Source organism: Pezoporus wallicus, unplaced genomic scaffold, assembly GCF_028554395.1.
Source record: "Pezoporus wallicus isolate ANWC-B61680 ecotype Strahan unplaced genomic scaffold, APGP_CSIRO_Pwel_v1 contig_4131, whole genome shotgun sequence".
In the NCBI taxonomy this organism is placed as follows: domain Eukaryota; kingdom Metazoa; phylum Chordata; class Aves; order Psittaciformes; family Psittacidae; genus Pezoporus; species Pezoporus wallicus.
This window is the reverse complement of record NW_026641950.1, coordinates 3,428,212-3,445,261: the sequence shown is the minus strand read 5'-3', so window position 1 is coordinate 3,445,261 and position 17,050 is coordinate 3,428,212. Positions and strand designations below refer to the sequence as shown.

At 38.7% G+C, this 17,050-nt stretch overlaps 1 protein-coding gene across 3 annotated transcripts in view; it reads right to left on the bottom strand.

The window, feature by feature from the left end:
• Positions 1 to 17,050, bottom strand: part of PREX2 (phosphatidylinositol-3,4,5-trisphosphate dependent Rac exchange factor 2) — a 172,921-nt gene that overhangs the window by 28,185 nt on the left and 127,686 nt on the right. For all 3 annotated transcript variants that reach the window (XM_057426105.1, XM_057426103.1, XM_057426104.1), the window contains one exon: positions 12,352 to 12,466. In XM_057426105.1, coding sequence (XP_057282088.1) covers positions 12,352 to 12,466 — 115 coding nt within the window. The remainder of the gene's footprint in view (positions 1 to 12,351; positions 12,467 to 17,050) is intronic.

Below are 17,050 nucleotides of genomic sequence, written 5' to 3'. Positions count from 1 at the left end.
CAGTACTAGAAAGAAGTTTCTATAAAATGAACAAATGCAATGTGCTGTTTTAAAAGACAAAGGTTGGCTAATTTCTGTGTGGCACAAAGGAGGCTAACATTCTGACCAGAGGGCTTCCATGCTATCCTCCCCTAGAACAGTGAAAGCTCTTACTCAACACCAGAAAGGAAGAGCTTTAGCAAAGAGCACACAGGCAGCACAGTGCTTTTCTGTCTCCTTCAACTCAGAAACCCTAGATGACTTTTCTTCTTTCTACCTTATAAACAAATTAATTGCTCACCACAGATGAGCTATCATTAAACATCTCACAGACAGAGGAAGTATCTTACATTTGTCTATGATAAGACCAATTTCTCTGCCTCTGCAGAATCACTTAATTAAAACAGAAATTGCCCCTACCTATGGCATCAGGGTTGGACCAGATGATCTTTAAAGTTCCTTTCCAAGCTAAACCATTCTGTGACTCTCTGATCACAAAATTCATTCTGCTGGTTGAAAAGCTCCTAAAATCTGCTGGAGCAACTGAAAAGGCTTCCCTGCTTAGACGAGGCATTCAGTGAGAACCAGGCAACAGCTACCACTGCAACAGTTGTGAACAAGGTTAAAATAAAACTAAATGAGGAAACCCCACTGAACTAAGGAACATGCAAGAAAAAAAAAAGAAAAAAAAAACACAGATTCCCCAGTGGAAACCTCAAGGTTCCACTGATCCAGCTCCACTGCCTGTGCACAAGGAGACCTGACTAAAGATCACAGCTGACCTAGGCAGGAACTATGGAGTGTGGTAACCAAATTTCAGTTGCAATAAAACAGGAAGAGAAATGCATTGAACACTGGAAAGAATGCATCCTTGCATCTTAACTCTCAAATGACAGAATCACCTGGACCCTCCAGTCATTAAGACATTGATTCGTATAACATGCACAGATAAAATTTGCCCTCCCACCTTTTTTATGGTTTTATCTGTGAGAGAAGTTATTCCTGTTGTTAATACTTGAAGGGCAAGGGTGAACACTGCAGATCTGAATAGCCTTTTATTCTTCAACAATTTGGAATAAATAAACTGATAAAAAGAAATCCAAGAACCTTTAATCCCAGTAGATTTTCTTTCCTATAGCTTTGCAGTTTTGAAAAGCATCTTCTCCCAAATTTAAGGTTTGAATTTATCCCCTGAGAAAGCACAGCAAAGCTAATCTAGTTCTTTTATTCCATTAAGCCTCTTGAATGATCCAGAATGTACTCTATGTCAGAGGAAGCTGGAGACTATTGGAAGGAAAAGAGGTTTGCAGGGAAAATTACTCATAAATCACTTTGAATGGCCACAGCACATAAAAGCTTCCTCAGCAGCAGCAGTCCAACCTTTTTCTTTGTTAGCAAAGCTAAAAAACAAAAGCATCACCCTGCCATCCATTGAACCATTATCAGCCTGAAAGCCTATACTGTTTTTTCCTACCATGGCACAGGAAAATCTGTTCAGCACTCCCATTCTCTCTCTTTGGATTGTTATTTAAGCAAATTCAGCTGCATTAAATGAAACCAGAAACCAAATATAGAACAGTACACACATTAATGGAGTACACAGAAAATAATCAACTCAGGGTACAAAATAAAGCAGCATGGACACAAGAATGGGATGTACAATTATAGGAATAACTCCATTAAATCAGTCAATTATTCATTAACCTAAAGAACAAACAAAAATCAACTATACACAACATTAATTTTAAATATCAAAACATCCCGTTACAAATGAAACTATCTCCCCCCCTCCCCCATCAGATAACACTCCCAGATGTTTCTCAAGTGCTTTATTTTCATTGCTTTTCATAAGAATTTCTTCAGTATTTTACAGAACATGACAAACTGTGGACAGCATATAAATTTCCAAAGCACTTCATTTAATTACTAAATGCTTGTTAAGGTCCTTAATCATATTTTATGGGAAAAGTCAATGGCAAACTTGGCATGGTGCCCAATTTGGACAGTACTTTGTAATCCATTTGAAATGAACAAGAATGAAATCATAGCTCTTTGTCTGCGAATGCAATGCCAGTTTTGCCTTACCATTCCCCTAAGCTGAAGCAGGAAAGTCTTGCTTAAAAAAAAAAAAGGTAGAAAATCTAAGGCATTAAAACTGCAGGGGATTATTGCTGTGTTCCGCTTTTGTAAGGTACCCCCTATGCAACAATATCAGATAATGTCAGTCTCAGAGAAAAATTTCACTGGAATGAGGTAACAAACATCTTAGGGTTCAACAAGGTATCATGACTGCATTCCCAAGATGTAAAATCCTGAAAATATGAAATAGTGAGAACTGAATTTAAAGGAGGCTCCAAACCTGCAGAGACATGGATTCCTGAGTAACTTTGTACATGCAAATAATACAAACAAAGCCAAGCTTCTAGTCTTGCTTGGTTTGTTGTTGCAGGAAATAAATAGGGTAAACCTAAATGTTGATCATCTTCAAAATACAAAAAGAGTAAATAAGTGATTGGAAGGGGAGAAAGAGATAGGGAAGGTAATTGGGTTATGGCATTAAATAAAGGCAAGCTGGGGATTTTGCTCGAGAAAGGATTTGCTTTGATGTTATAGCAGAGAAAAAAATTAGTATTTTATATTTTCTTCATCACTGTGGCACGCATATAGTTAAATATGTACTGTCTTTAACAGAGGATAGAAATATAATTTAATTCTACTTGATCTGTATCAGTCACAAGATGTTCAAGATCATGCTGTGACAGGACGAGGGGTGATGGTTTAAAATTAAAAGAGGGGAGATTCAGGCTGGACATGAGGAAGAAATTCTTTACAACGAGGGTGATAAAATCCTGGCACAGATTCTCCAAAGAGGTGGTGGATGCGCCACCCCTGGAGACATTTAAGGCCATACTGGATGTGGTTCTGAGCAACCTGATGTAGCTGAAGACGTCCCCGCTTACTGCAGGGGGGTTGGACCAGAGGAGCTTTGAAGGACCCTTCCAACCCAAACTATTCTGTGATTGCTAAACGTGGCAAATGATACATCAGTATAGAGACACAGGGTCAGGATGTGTTATAGATAGTGTCACTAATTCTTCAGCTCCATCTACAGAGCAGCTATTTATGACATAAACAATATCTTCATGTATTTGCTTATATATGCACACATACTTTGATATTTCTTTAAAAACAGTTCTGTACTGTGCCATCTGGTTGTTAACTATATAGGTGAGCATGTGTATAGTGTGTTTATCATATATACAATATGCAAGTTTAGAAATACATTTTTAAGTATGTATAAAAACCATATAAAACTATGTATCTATAATACACACAAATTCAACTGTTTCTATAGTACAAAGTATCAATAGCAGAAAACTATTTGCTGACACATAAAAAAAAAAAGAATCTAAGTGTTTCACATGTTTCTTCCACTAAATGGTAAGTCTTAATAAATGATAAATTACCAAGTACAATTAACATCTCAACTCATTCTAAGACCTAGTGATTTTAAATGATGTCCTAACATCTGTTAGTGATAAAATCACTACAGTGTCATTAGTAGTCAGAGAAAGGTTTAATCATGACATGAGAAAACCTTCATGACAGTATCATGATTTTAAATCCTCAAAGAGCATACCTGATAAATTCTCACCTTCCACAACTGTTGTGCAAACCAAAGTGCAGAGCAGAAAATTTTAACACCGTGGAGCTCTGAGCTTACCATATTTCATGCGTAAGCTTCTCAGTAAACCCTTCCTTTGTACTTAGCTCTGGTGAGGCTGCACCTCGAAGACTATGTTCAGTTTTCGGCTCCTCACTACAGGGAATACACTGTGGTGCTGGAGCGGGTCCAGAGAAGGGCAACAAAGCTGGTGAAGGGTCTGGAGCACAGGTCTGATGAGGAACAGCTGAGGGTTGTTTAGCCTGGAGTAAAGGAGGCTCAGGGGAGACTTTGTCACTCTATAACTACCTGAAAGGAGGTTGTAGCATGGAGGGTGTTGTTCTCTTCTCTCAAGTAACAAGAAACAGGACAAGAGCAAATGGCCTCAAGTTGTACCAGGAGAGGTTTGGTTGGATATTAGAAAAAATTTCTTCACCAAAAAGGCTGTCAAGCACAGGAACAGGCTGCCCAGGGAAGTGACTGAGTCACCATCTCTGGATGTGTTTAAAAGATACGTAGATGCAGTGCCTAGGGATATGGGTTAGTGGCAGTGTTAGGTTAACAGTTGAAGATCTTAAGGGTCTTTTCCAACCTAAATGATTCCATGATTCCTGGCTTATTCCAGGTACAAAGTGACAAGCCAGCTTTTGTCAGTTTCTATTGTAAGTGCAAGCAAAGAGAACTGTGGGAAACAGTGCAATCTAGGGAGAGGAGAATGTGACTATAAAGTGAGAGTGCAATCTAGGGAGAGGAGAATGTGACTATAAAGTGAGACAAGCAAAATACACAGAGAAGAGTATAATTAGATTTTGTTATACACAGAAATACTGACAAGTGGGGAGTGGTGTTAAGAAAATTTCAAGAAATGAAGTTTAAGAGCTTTCTTAGAAACTGTTTGCTTTACTGAAGTAGACTGGGAGCACAACTGGGACACAGACTTTCAACCCCAGAAAACCAAATTCCTAAGAAACTGGACTCTTAAACAGAGGGGATAGTGCTTCAGAGTGCAAACCAGCAGCACCTGGCTAAACTACTGGTCTCCCACCAACTGTAAAGAAGGCATTTTGAGAAAATTTGTGTTTGGATGAGTACAAGTATCTGAGGCGCAAACTAAAGAGGATGCTTGAAAAGGAAGAGCCCTGCTATCCCAGCAGGTATATCACAGCTCTACTCACAAACCTTTATAAACACACAAGCAGGGGATCATAGAAATGTGAAGACAGAAAATCGTGGATGACAAAAATAAATAGGGCAAAAAAAAATACCATTTGCTCTATATAATGCTATTTTTCACGCACTACATTTTAAGCACTTTTCTTCTAGGAATCTCTATCTGCTTCCAAGATCACTTGAAAAAAACCTATTTGTCATGGGAAAGGGAAGCTTTTGGGCCACAGACCAGTTACAGCTAGCTGCCTTCTTGCTTCTCCCATCATTATCCATAGAGCCAAATCCACACTGAATCCATTAGTACTAACTAATTGCTTCCACATTTGCCTTTCAGACAGTAAATGTCTCATTTTTGGCTCCTCATATTCCAGACATGGAATACGTTGTTAAAAAAGACAATATGCCAAACAGTCATTGGGTGGTCAGGGTTTATATTCCAGCTACAAGCTGTACAAGTTGTAGTCTTGGGCTGGCTTCGTTATCAGTGATGAGGAGTGAAAGAAAAGGCTCCACCTCCGATCGCTGCAGATACACGTTCTCTGCATTTGCAGAGGATGAAGAGAGCGGAATCAACCAGATGTCCCGCTCAGTGAGCAAAGACTCAGTACACATAGTCTATCAAGACACATAATTTTCAATTTCAGAACATTACCTATAATAAATACTGATTATACTTTGTGAAAAGTCGAAAGAAACAATGAATTTACACTCACAGAAACAGCACAGTACCGGAAAGGAAAAGAAAAAAACCAAACCCCAAACCTAAATTCAGGCCAGCTGGCAGTATCTGTTAAACCAGATAGACAAATTTAATTTACTTGTCCAGGATTTCTCTATTTGCTCTCTCTTCTTCCTTCACTTAGATGAAATGAATCTTAATTTCTGATCTAACTAAAATGCTTCTCATTATGTTCATCAGGAGACAAATTTAGCTATTATTTCCTTGCTATGTCCTTCAGAGTGAATGCTTAATTTTCAATCTCTCTTTCATAAAGATTTTGCATTTAGGAAAGTGTTCAGCCACGAGTATCTAGTTCATTTGGATCTACATCATAAAAAACTAAAAGGCATTAGATTTACAGGTTTCACAGTCTTTTAAACTACATGATAAATTTATGAACCAGTTTTATGGTTGCTTTTTTAAACACAAAGCAATATATCAAATGCCTAGTATTGAAAATAGGAAAACAGTTTTTCACCTGCTTTATAAATATCCCACTATACAGAAAAGGAACTATTTTCACAGACTCACTCTCTGGAACGTGCAGCTCTCCTCAAGTTAAACTCCTCTCTGAATCTGATGGCAATGACAAATACCATTAATGTTGCTCATTAACATGTTGCTCAATGAGGTAGGTAGACATGAAAGAAAGAAGAGCAAGACTAAAATCACAGGACAACAGCAGCACAAGGACAAACAGCATAAGATCCTTAACCACATGAGCAATTTGGTTTGGAAAAGCTTTCCAGTGGAAACAGTGGAGGAAGAAATCTGCCAGCTTTAAGGTGGATTTTAATGCATTTATTCAACGAATTTATATAAGATCTGGCCTTTGTGATAATGCAGGTATTGCCTTAAGGACCCATCAGTTTGTTCTAGAGACAGACAAGCTCTTTCTTTCATAGTAATTAACTATCTCTGGAGTGGATATATCCTTTATGTCATTGTACCTCATTTATACCAAAGTAACTATTACAGAATTTTAGTTTAGCCTGAAGCTGTAAGTGCCATCACATCTATTTTCTGCTTTGACTAAATTATACAGGATACAGAAAACATCAGCCTGCCAAGAAGTCTGCAGCTTGAGAGGCTGCTGTGTGTGTATACGTATGTGTATAAATAAAGAAGATGATATATTCCTCAGACAGATTTTGTTCCATACTTACATAAATTCTAGGGGCAGAAATAGTTTCATTTTCTTGTCTTTTTAAAAATAAAAAGAAACAAAAAAACCCAATAACATGAAAACCTCATGGATTATAACATCCTTGAATAAAGAATTAAACTGAATTTGCCATCATTCTGTAGAGAGCTACTTATGCCTTAAGATAAATACAGGAGGCTTAAGACAGAGAAACTATTTGAACTTACACAGTAAATGAAACACTTTAAAATGACAAATATTACATTCGGTGTAATCAGATGCTCAATGTAATGAGGGTAGTTAGCTAAATCATTTGTCATTAGATTCACTGATTATAATTGCTTCCTTAGAGTAACAGGCTTGCATTTACCTCCTAAAACGATACCCAAGGAAGCAGCAACATAGGGAAAAATAAAAAAATAAATCAAAAAAACCCAAAACCACAACAAATGCAAAAAAAATGGCCTTTTCCCTTTACTGCTTTCTTTAGTTTTTCTTCTATTATGGCTCTAGAACAGACTACAAAAGTAGCTGCCAATAACCCTGGACACAGCTGACTTCAAAGAATAGTTCCAAATCACACAGAATGAGAGGCAGGAAGGAAGGAACATTTTTTCCAGACGTTCTTTCTCTATTGATGCACAGACAAGTTAATTACTACACAGTGGTAATTAGCACCCACACCAGTGGTGGGGATGGAGAGCAATCCTCAGCTGTCTTTCCCACAGCGTGAGCTTATCTTTGGAGTGAAGAACTGGGTCATCATATAGTCGGAGGTTTTACAAGAAAACACCATGCTGCAGTTGAAAGAAAAGGTGTAGGAAAGCAGAGCTCTCCTAACTTCAACTTCATTTATTATTGTGCTTATTTCCCTCTGAATATTCCCAAACCAAGCCACCACAACACTGGAAACCAGATTTTAAAGGTGTTTGGATGTCTAAATGCGAGCATAGCTGCTGAAGAAGCATTAAAAATGCTTATGAATCTAAAAGCCAGTGATTTCACTAATTTCTCATCAGCTAAAAATAGTCTCCGTAGACGATTTTTGAATCCAAACAGGTATACTGATGTGCAGCAAAGCATACTGCAGAGCCCAGAAGCTTGAAACACACTTGGTACAGCCACATCCCTGCACCCCACTGAATGACCTGTGCCCTGACAATCCTCTCTTCCTTTGAAATACATCCTTTTTGTGCACAGACATGCAGAAAAAACCTCTTAAAGAGTAGATCTGCCTGAACTTTTCTTATTAAGAAGCTAACCAAGAACACCTGTAGAAAACTGCATTTTAACAGAATGTATAGGAGGTACCCACTATTTTCCCAGAAAGAGAATTCACAGACAAAAGAAGAAAAAAAGACTAATCTGATAAAATGCCAAATACACACAGAGAAAGGAAGACTAGAAGAGCAAGCTTCCCCTACTACTGTAGGCTGAAAGTCCAAACCTCTGATAAGTTGGGCAAACATTACAGAAGTTTGCATCCCCACGCTCATCAAGGTGCATTTAAAAAACAGCTTACTTCTTGCAGGAAGCTAATCCAAAACCTGATTTCTCTGACGATAAAAACTGTCCTCATACCCGACTGTTTTATCTTAAACTCACTATTCAGTCCAAGGATTAGCTGAGTTATGGCCATTCAGCTAACCTGCCTGTCAGCGTCTGTCCGAGCTTCCAGCTGGCTACATTGGAACCAAAACTTTGGTTGCAGTAATGTCAGGAAGATTTATTTCTATGCAGTGTAATAACTACCATACTGAATGTCACTCTGCAGGGAAGAAACCTTTACCAAATATAAAAATCATATCCAAAAGACATAATGTATTTTAACTAAGTCATTCTTAAAGAACTGATGCTGCAAAAATTACAATTCAAGTTCATTCTCATGTTTCTACAATTACATAGATGACTCAAGATTTGCAAGAGAATACTTAAACCACTCAAGCAGTTCAAGTAAATATAGTGCATTTGTGTGTCTTTACTATTCCTATCAGCATTTGTAGTAGTTACAGATCTAAAAACCATTTTGTCCTGCACTGATGAAGCAAAACGGTCTCTGGTGTCTGTAAAAGCAAAAGGACTGATTCAGGATAGAAAAAGCCTGTTTGAATGGCAAAGAGTACCAAAGAAGGAAGATGGAGAAAAGCGTGAGGAAGAAAGAAAATACAAAATGGCCTCAATTAACATCAGCCTCTGTGCAAGTCAGATATACAAGTTCCTTCTGGTCCTCTTATAAATTAGAAGAAAACTGCTGAGCTATCAAACACATAGTAATAAAGATCTTCAAAATCTTTGCTGACCTAATTACTTTCACTTGGTTGTACTGCACGTTTCTCATTAGCAAATAATTTGATGAGGTTAAATTCACACTGCTGGCAACTACTGGCACCAGGTCAACATGTGAACAGAATTGGAGCATTTTTCTTTTCCCTGTCAGTGTCAGGGAAACAGAATTGGTGAATTATAAAAATAAGTGAAACCTGGCGGACTGTGAGAAAGAAATCCAGCATGGTTAAGAGTAATTGTGGGCCAGAGGCTGGAGATTTCCCAGCAGTTTCAGAACTTTTATAAGCTATATATTGGGGTTTTGGTTTTGGGTTTGTTTAGTTTTTGCTGTCTGTTTTTTTAAATAGCATCTTCATTCCGATAAAGGACTTCCTATGTGTTGCTGGGGTAGGGGATGTTGACTCAGGAATTGTAGCTAAAAAAAATTGTAGCAAAACAAACAAACAAAAAAATTGTAGAGAAAACTTTGGCTGGCCTTAGAATAAAAGTTCCCCTACATTATAAACTAGTTTGAAATAGTTAGGGTTGAGCTTATTACAGAAGATGAAGGGACATTTTCCATTCCACATAAGCATGAAATTCTGTAACTGATTTTCAACTGTCTTGCATGCATTCTTATAAAACTGATGATCTTATCATTACTGTTTCATAGTTGAGGTAGTATTTCAAAAGCCCCAAAGCAAGAACCATGAAAGACAGAAGCTCTTATGACGCTCAAATCAATGTCAAGGAGGACAATTCTGCACCTGGATTTATTGTATCATTTCTGATACTGTGGAAAATCTGTTCACAGTTCCACAGTTATGAAAGAATTTTGCAATAAAAGGAAGGATTTGTCTTCTTGACTTTATATGATGGATAAAAGTTATCCTTCCTGAAATGCACTAAAAACTTAATACATCTTTTGATTCATTCAAATAAATTATTTGTAAATGGATTCTTTTAAGGCACACATCAGTATCCGATCTGTCACCCAAAAAACCACATACCTCAAAAACTATCTATATACTCAGACTTTAATAAGACTTTCCCACAAGAAATTAAGAGGTAGCTGAGCAAAGATATTACTCATTTTTAATTTTACTATTTTGCTCGGGCACATCCCAATTTAGGCCAACATCTCTGTAAGCAGGACCCTGCACAAAGTGGTCTCACCTGTTTCATATTTTATTTATTAGAGCATTATTATCTAAATGCATTAGGAATAAGAGAAGATGAACTTGTATCAAGAGTTCTTAGCAACAGATGGCTTGGCTGCAGTGTCAGTGCCAGCCAATCATTTCATTCCCACTAGTCCACATCCTCTTTTCCTACTACTTTTTCCTTTGCTGCTGCTCCCATTTGCTTTCCGCTGCTGTAGCAATGGAAGGATTGTCAGATGGTCATTAGGTTGTCATTTAAGAAGCAAGCAATGCATTCCTTTTCTATTGAGAAAAAATGGGTTATGAGTTGTGTCTTGAATGACTTACTTTATTACTGATTAGTTGGTTCTGAGGAGGATTTCTTCCAGGTAAAGAGTTTAAGATAGCATTATTGCATTGAGTATGTTTCCAGGGAATATTCAATTTCCTTTTTTGTTCTTCTTTAGAGCAATTATCTAAATGTTAATATCTTTTGCTGCTGTAGTTACTTTATTAGATTCTCCTGGCCAAACACCTACACAGGCTAAATGGCAGAACAAGAACGAAGCATCTGCTTTTCTGTTTTTTCTCTTCACACTATGTCACTGAATTTCTGAAGCTGTTTGTGCCTCATTTAAGAAATGGGTAGAGTTCACCACAACGCAAACAAAAACAATTCAGAAATCAATTACTGAATGTTCTCACCAGACATTAGATGGCTGGAAAAAAAAATTCCAGAGTTTTCCTGTTCTTGTGACTGGACAGAGTTATCCATGGTAATTTTTGTTGACTGCTAACTTTTTCATAGTAGCTTTCCACAAAACTAGGCCTTGGAGGTTACCAACTAATCAGAGCTGTGAGTCACAACACCATATGAGGAATGTGCCTCATTAGAGCCACAGCATGAATGGAGATCCTAATGCACAAGGTAAGCAAGGTCAGGGAACACTAGAGCATAAAGTCAAGAAGAACTCCTTTTAAGGATTTTCATGGTGACTAAACTGGGCCTATTCATAGAAAAACCAGCATAAAAGATTTTCCTTGCCCAACTGACAGAAATTTCTTTCCAACACTAGCTGAATTCATCTAAACCAAATACTGACATGACCAAAGCTTTCTGTAAAACTGATTTATAACATAAGCCTTCTAAAATTAATACTCAGGATGAACATTTTTTCCCCAAATAGGAAGTACTAATACAATATGGGAAACAGACTAAATACTGCCTTTGTCATTAACATAGAAGTGCACTGACAGATGTCACAAAAAATGAAACACATTTTACTCACTGAATACAAATGGCTTTAGAATCACTTTTGCTATAGTACTGCTTAGATTAAAACAGAATCCAGGGAGTCCACTGCACTGGTAACATATCAGAGAAATACTTTTCCAAGATCCATGAAGAAAATCTTCCAAAACCAGGAGTCAGTGGGCCAACAGGTTAAGGAACTGGAAAAAGACAGTCATTCTCCTTCTCTTTCTCTACTGTCCTTAGCCTCTTTTTCTCATTTAACTCCTGTTCTCTGCTGCTTTTGAAAGCGACCTAACCATTCTAGTTAAATCATAGTGTTTCCATCTATTCAAGAATTTTAAAACTGATTTTGCTGCACTCCTTTACACTCTTTTTCTTCAATTCACATGCAAGTAAGTGTACTCGGATGTTTTTCACAAATACAGTGAGATGCAAGAGCAGTCTATGTACACCCCTTCATTATTTCACTTCATAAGTAATTGATTACTTTGTATACTAGAATTCTGTCTTTATGTGCAACTTCTTAATGAAATATTTACTGAAATACAGAGCTTCATAATCTTTATATACATTGGCAAGAATGCACTCTGTAACCCATATGCACATGTGATGCGAGTATCCAAATATGTTTATGTTCCCATTAGTCTGGTGGCAAGTGGGGAGGAAGACGCTCAGCTTTGAGAAAAACAAGACTATTTTCTAAATCCCAGTCTGTAGATGTTGGGTAAATATGGTATTCCGTAATGTTTAACAATTGTAATACTCCATTTGTGATGTACAACAACCTGGAGGCATTTACAGCTATAACTTTCATGGTAAAGCTATTCTTTAAAACTAACTTACCAGTGAAGAAATCAAAAAAGTCGGAACCATGAATCTTGGATCTTCTTCAATCATGCACCAAAAAACAACCACCATGCAATGCACTTCAGTTTAAAGATGTTTCATAGAAACTGAGCTGAAAAGCAGATCATGGTAAACTAATCTCAGGAATGTTGGTTTATTACCCACCGTAGTTTCTGGTTGTACTGCTTGACTTTTTCTAGTGAGGCTGCATTAATCTGAGCTTGAAATTCTTCTACTGAGACACTGTCTCTGTAATAATATCCTTCCATGCTCTCCAGTGCTGGGAAAAGGGAAAGGAGAATGGAGAAGAGAAAAAGCAGTATTAAATATTTAGCATTCACCTTCTGTGTAGCTTTGTTCACACACTACTGAATTACTTTTTAACCTTGAGGCTGTGACCCCACTGTGGGTAGCTGAGTTGAGTTACGAACATCGTCAGATTCATACAGCACTCTCTTTAAGATTCCATTTGCAAGAAAAATTGTATTTCTTGCCCTGTGGAAAACAGAAAGGAGAGCACTAGCTTGGGTTCCATTGCTCTAATAAAAGTACTCCTGCCCTGTGAATGTGAATGTGAGTTCTAGTTCTAATACATCCTGTGAGAAAACAGTAGAATGAGCTGGGGTAAAGGAAATAAAAGATCAATATACCAGCTACTTTCACAGAGTAACCTAACCTTTCACCTAACGACTTCTTCAGAGTAACCTTTCACATAACAACTTCTTATGCAGCCTGATGTGGGGAGACGTGGAGCACCTCAACCTCTAGTTATTCCACTGATAATGTCAAATCAAACTTCTCTGTCAAATCAAACTTCTCTGGATCTCCGAAAATGCCCTACAAGCTCATTTCTCAGGAATCAGGTAACTTTCTAAAGTCAAATACTAAACTATGTCCACCTTAGTTGTATTCACTGCACTAAAGCAAGGATGAATATTGCTACAAGAATTCAGGAACTAAACAAAGACTTCCATTAAAGGAAGGACTGTATGTCCTTCTCATACAGTCATTGCACAGAAATTAAAAGAAGGAAGAAATAAATGCACTATGGAAGAAATTCCATTTTGGGATGCTCTTCCCAGCAACAGTGTTAAGAAAAAAAAAAACACAAAAAAACAAACAAACAAAAAAAACAAACAAAAAAAACATTCCCCCAGCCCCTTTACTTTAGATACTCAGGGAAGTTTAACCTTTTCTTTAGCTAAGTCAAATCAGGCATTTGAAATGTTTTCAAGAAACTCTGGACTGGAAAAATCAACATCTTCACATTAAGAGGTTATTATAACATAAAACACAGGCTCCTGGTAAAATCATTTTTTAGGGAGAAGCATTAAAGATTTTACAATTAGGAACATTGCTACTTTAATAGTCCATACACATTCTAAGAAGTCATCACCCTATCAGAAAATGCAAGCAATAAACAGAGCTCTGATGGAAACATGCTGCTGTCTTACAGCTTGAGCTGCACAAAGAATATTAATTCTGCTTGTACTGCTTAATATGACCAGTTAATAAATAATTCATTCATTGGAAAAGAACATGCAAATTGAGTTGCACTCCCCTTATGTATTTTTTGAGTTTGTAATTCTACTTTTGTGCAAAAAATATTCAATTTCAACAGTGAGACTTGCTTCTTAACTTCCTTGGGTCTAAGTCACACCAGAAAGCCCATACAAATATATCCACTGAACTCCATTTGTAATAGCATCTTAGTGCAAACAAACTTGATAAACCATAGTGCTTATTTTACTGGCATAAAGTTGGTTTCATCCAATTAGATTACCCAACCAGGAAACTCAGCCATCTGTTGGGACTGGCTGGAGCACACAGTTCTGCCTCTGCAGGCACTGCAGGGGTCATGTTGACAGGCGTTGGCAGTGAGAGCTTTGGCTCTCCTCTTTTGAACGGTTTAACGTTCTTCTACCTAATATATTAGACAAACATGTCTTTTGTGGTATTCTTGAATCCGAGTTAGGATATTATGGTCTGAATGCACAGGCAACTGAATGGGGAAAAAAAACTGGAAGGATGGGTAGGTTCAAAGAGTAGTTAGACAGCAAACTGAACATCAGCATGCAGTGTTGCTACCAAGCTGGCAACCAAGAAGGCCCAGACCATCCTAAATTGTATTGATGTAAGCATGGCCAGTAGACTGAAAGAAGTGCTCGCCCTCACTTTACTTAAATGAACTCATTAGATAGCATCTTAAATACTGTGTCTAGTATTGGGTTCCATAGTATACAAAAGGTGTTGATCAACTGGAGCAACTTGTTGAGCAGAGGTCATCAAGATGGTCATGGGCTGGAGCACACACTGTGAGGAGAGGCTGAGGGACGTGAGCCTGGATTAGAGGCCTCTAGAGGTCCCTTGCAGTCTGAATTATTCTAGTATACTATGAGAAATTTAAAAAATTAAAACCCTAACATTATTAAGAGACTAAGTAGCGATTTAAATTAAATTAAATTTTATTGTTAATGGTTTTTAATTAAGCTTATTTATTGATGAGATCTCAATGCTAATGTAGGAAATAGAGAAATCTGAGCACCAAGAGTGGTATCTCAACATACTTGGAATATGTTGAGGCCTACAAATCAGGACCCTTTTGAATGCATACACTTAAGCATACTGTTGTACAAAATATTTTTTACAAGTAGATGGATATGTAATTTTAGGCCTGGGTCAACATTTTAAAACTTAAAATGCCTGCACTGTCATTCCTACAAACATATAGAGTTGTAATTTTAGGCATGGAGCTATGCAACACAAAATAAAGTAACACAGAGAGAAACAGACTGATGTTCACTGACGTGTCTCTTGGATAATGCATTCCAAAAACATGATTTTCAAAACACTCCATTTGAAAATATCACTAACCACTGGTTTTTAGGCAGGAAACAGCTTAGCTCTGTTAAGCCTCGGAAGCAAGAATTCACTTCACAGAGAAACTTACAGATTTCTACATTTGTTGCTAATAAATTTCAGTCAAAGATGGGGATCTTAGTTCAATGGCAGCTCAGCCTCACAGAAAAGAAGTAAAAAATAGAACCCTGATTAAACACTAGGATTTAGAATCATAGAATAGTTAGGGTTGGAAAGGATCTTAAGATCATCAAGTTCCAACCCCCCTGCCATGGGCAGGGACACCTTACGCTAAATCAAATCACCCAAGGCCTCGTCCAGCCTGGTCTTGAACACTGCCAGGGATGGGGCATTCACAACCTCCCTGGGAAACCCATTCCAGTGCCTCACCACCCTAACAGGAAAGAATTTCCTCCTTATAGCCAATCTAAACTTCCCCTGTTTAAGTTTTAACCCGTTACCACTTGTCCTGTCACTACAGTCTCTAATGAAGAGTCCCTCCCCAGCATCCCTATAGGCCCCCTTTAGATACGGGAAGGCTGCTATGAGGTCTCCACTCAGCCTTCTCTTCTCCAGGCTGAACAGCCCCAACTTCCTCAGCCTGTCTTCATACAGGAGGTGCTCCAGTGCCCTGATCATCCTCGTGGCCATTCTCTGGACTTGTTCCACGTCCTTTTTATGTTGAGGACACCAGAACTGCACACAATACTCCAGGTGAGGACTCACAAGAGCAGAGTAGAGGGGCAGGATCAACTCCTTCGACCTGCTGGTCACACTCCTTTTGATGCAGCACAGGATATGGTTGGATTTCTGGGCTGTAAGCGCACACTGCCGGCTCATGTTCAGTTTCTCATCAACCAACACCCCCAAGTCCTTCTCCACAGGGCTGCTCTGAATCTCTTCTCTTCCCAACCTGTAGCTGTGCCTGGGATTGCTCCCACACAGGTGTAGGACCTTGCACTTGGCATGGTTAAACTTCATGAAGTTGGCATCAGCCCACCTCACAAGCGTGTCAAGGTCCCTCTGGATGGCATTCCTTCAACCGAACCACACAGCTTGGTGTCATCAGCAAACTTGCTGAGGGCGCACTCAATCCCACTGTCCATGTCACCAACAAGGATGTAGAACAAGACTGGTCCCAACACCGATCCCTGAGGGACACCACTCGTTACTGGTCTCCAGCCGGACATTGAGCCATTGACCACAACTCTGCATGTGGCCATCCAGCCAGTTCTTTATCCATCGAGTGGTCCATCCATCAAATTAATGTCACTCCAATTTACAGACAAGGATGTCATGCAGGACAGCGTCGAATGCTTTACACAAGTCCAGGTAGATGACATCAACTGCTCTACCCCTGTCCATCAGTTCTGTAGCCCCATCATAGAAGGCCACCAAATTGGTCAGGCAGGATTTCCCCTTAGTGAAGCCATGCTGGCTGTCACCAAGCACCTTGTTGATTTTCATGTGCCTTAGCATGCCTTCCAGCAGAATCTGCTCCAAGATTTTGCCAGGCACAGAGGTGAGATTGACTGGTCTGTAATTCCCTGGGTCATCCATTTTCCCCTTCTTGAAAATGGGGGTTATATTTTCCTTTTTCCAGTCTTCGGGAACTTCACCTGACTGCCATGATTTTTCAAATATGATGGCCAGTGGCTTTGCAACTTCATTCACCAACTCCTTCAGGACCCGCAGATGGATTTCATCAGGACCCATGGACTTGTGCACGTTCAGATTTTTAAGATGGTCTCGAACCAGATCCTCTCCTACAGTGGGCCCAAGGTCTTCATTCTCAGTCCCTGCATCTGCCTTCCAATACTTGGGTGGTGTGGTCAGAGCCTTTGCCAGTGAAGACCGAGGCAAAGAAGTCATTCAGAACCTCAGCCTTCTCCAAATCCTGTGTAGCCAGTTCTCCTGAGAGCTTCCAGAGGGGCCTACATTCTCCCTAGTCTTTCATTTGCTATGTACTTGTACAATCCCTTCCTGTTATCTTTAATACCTCTAG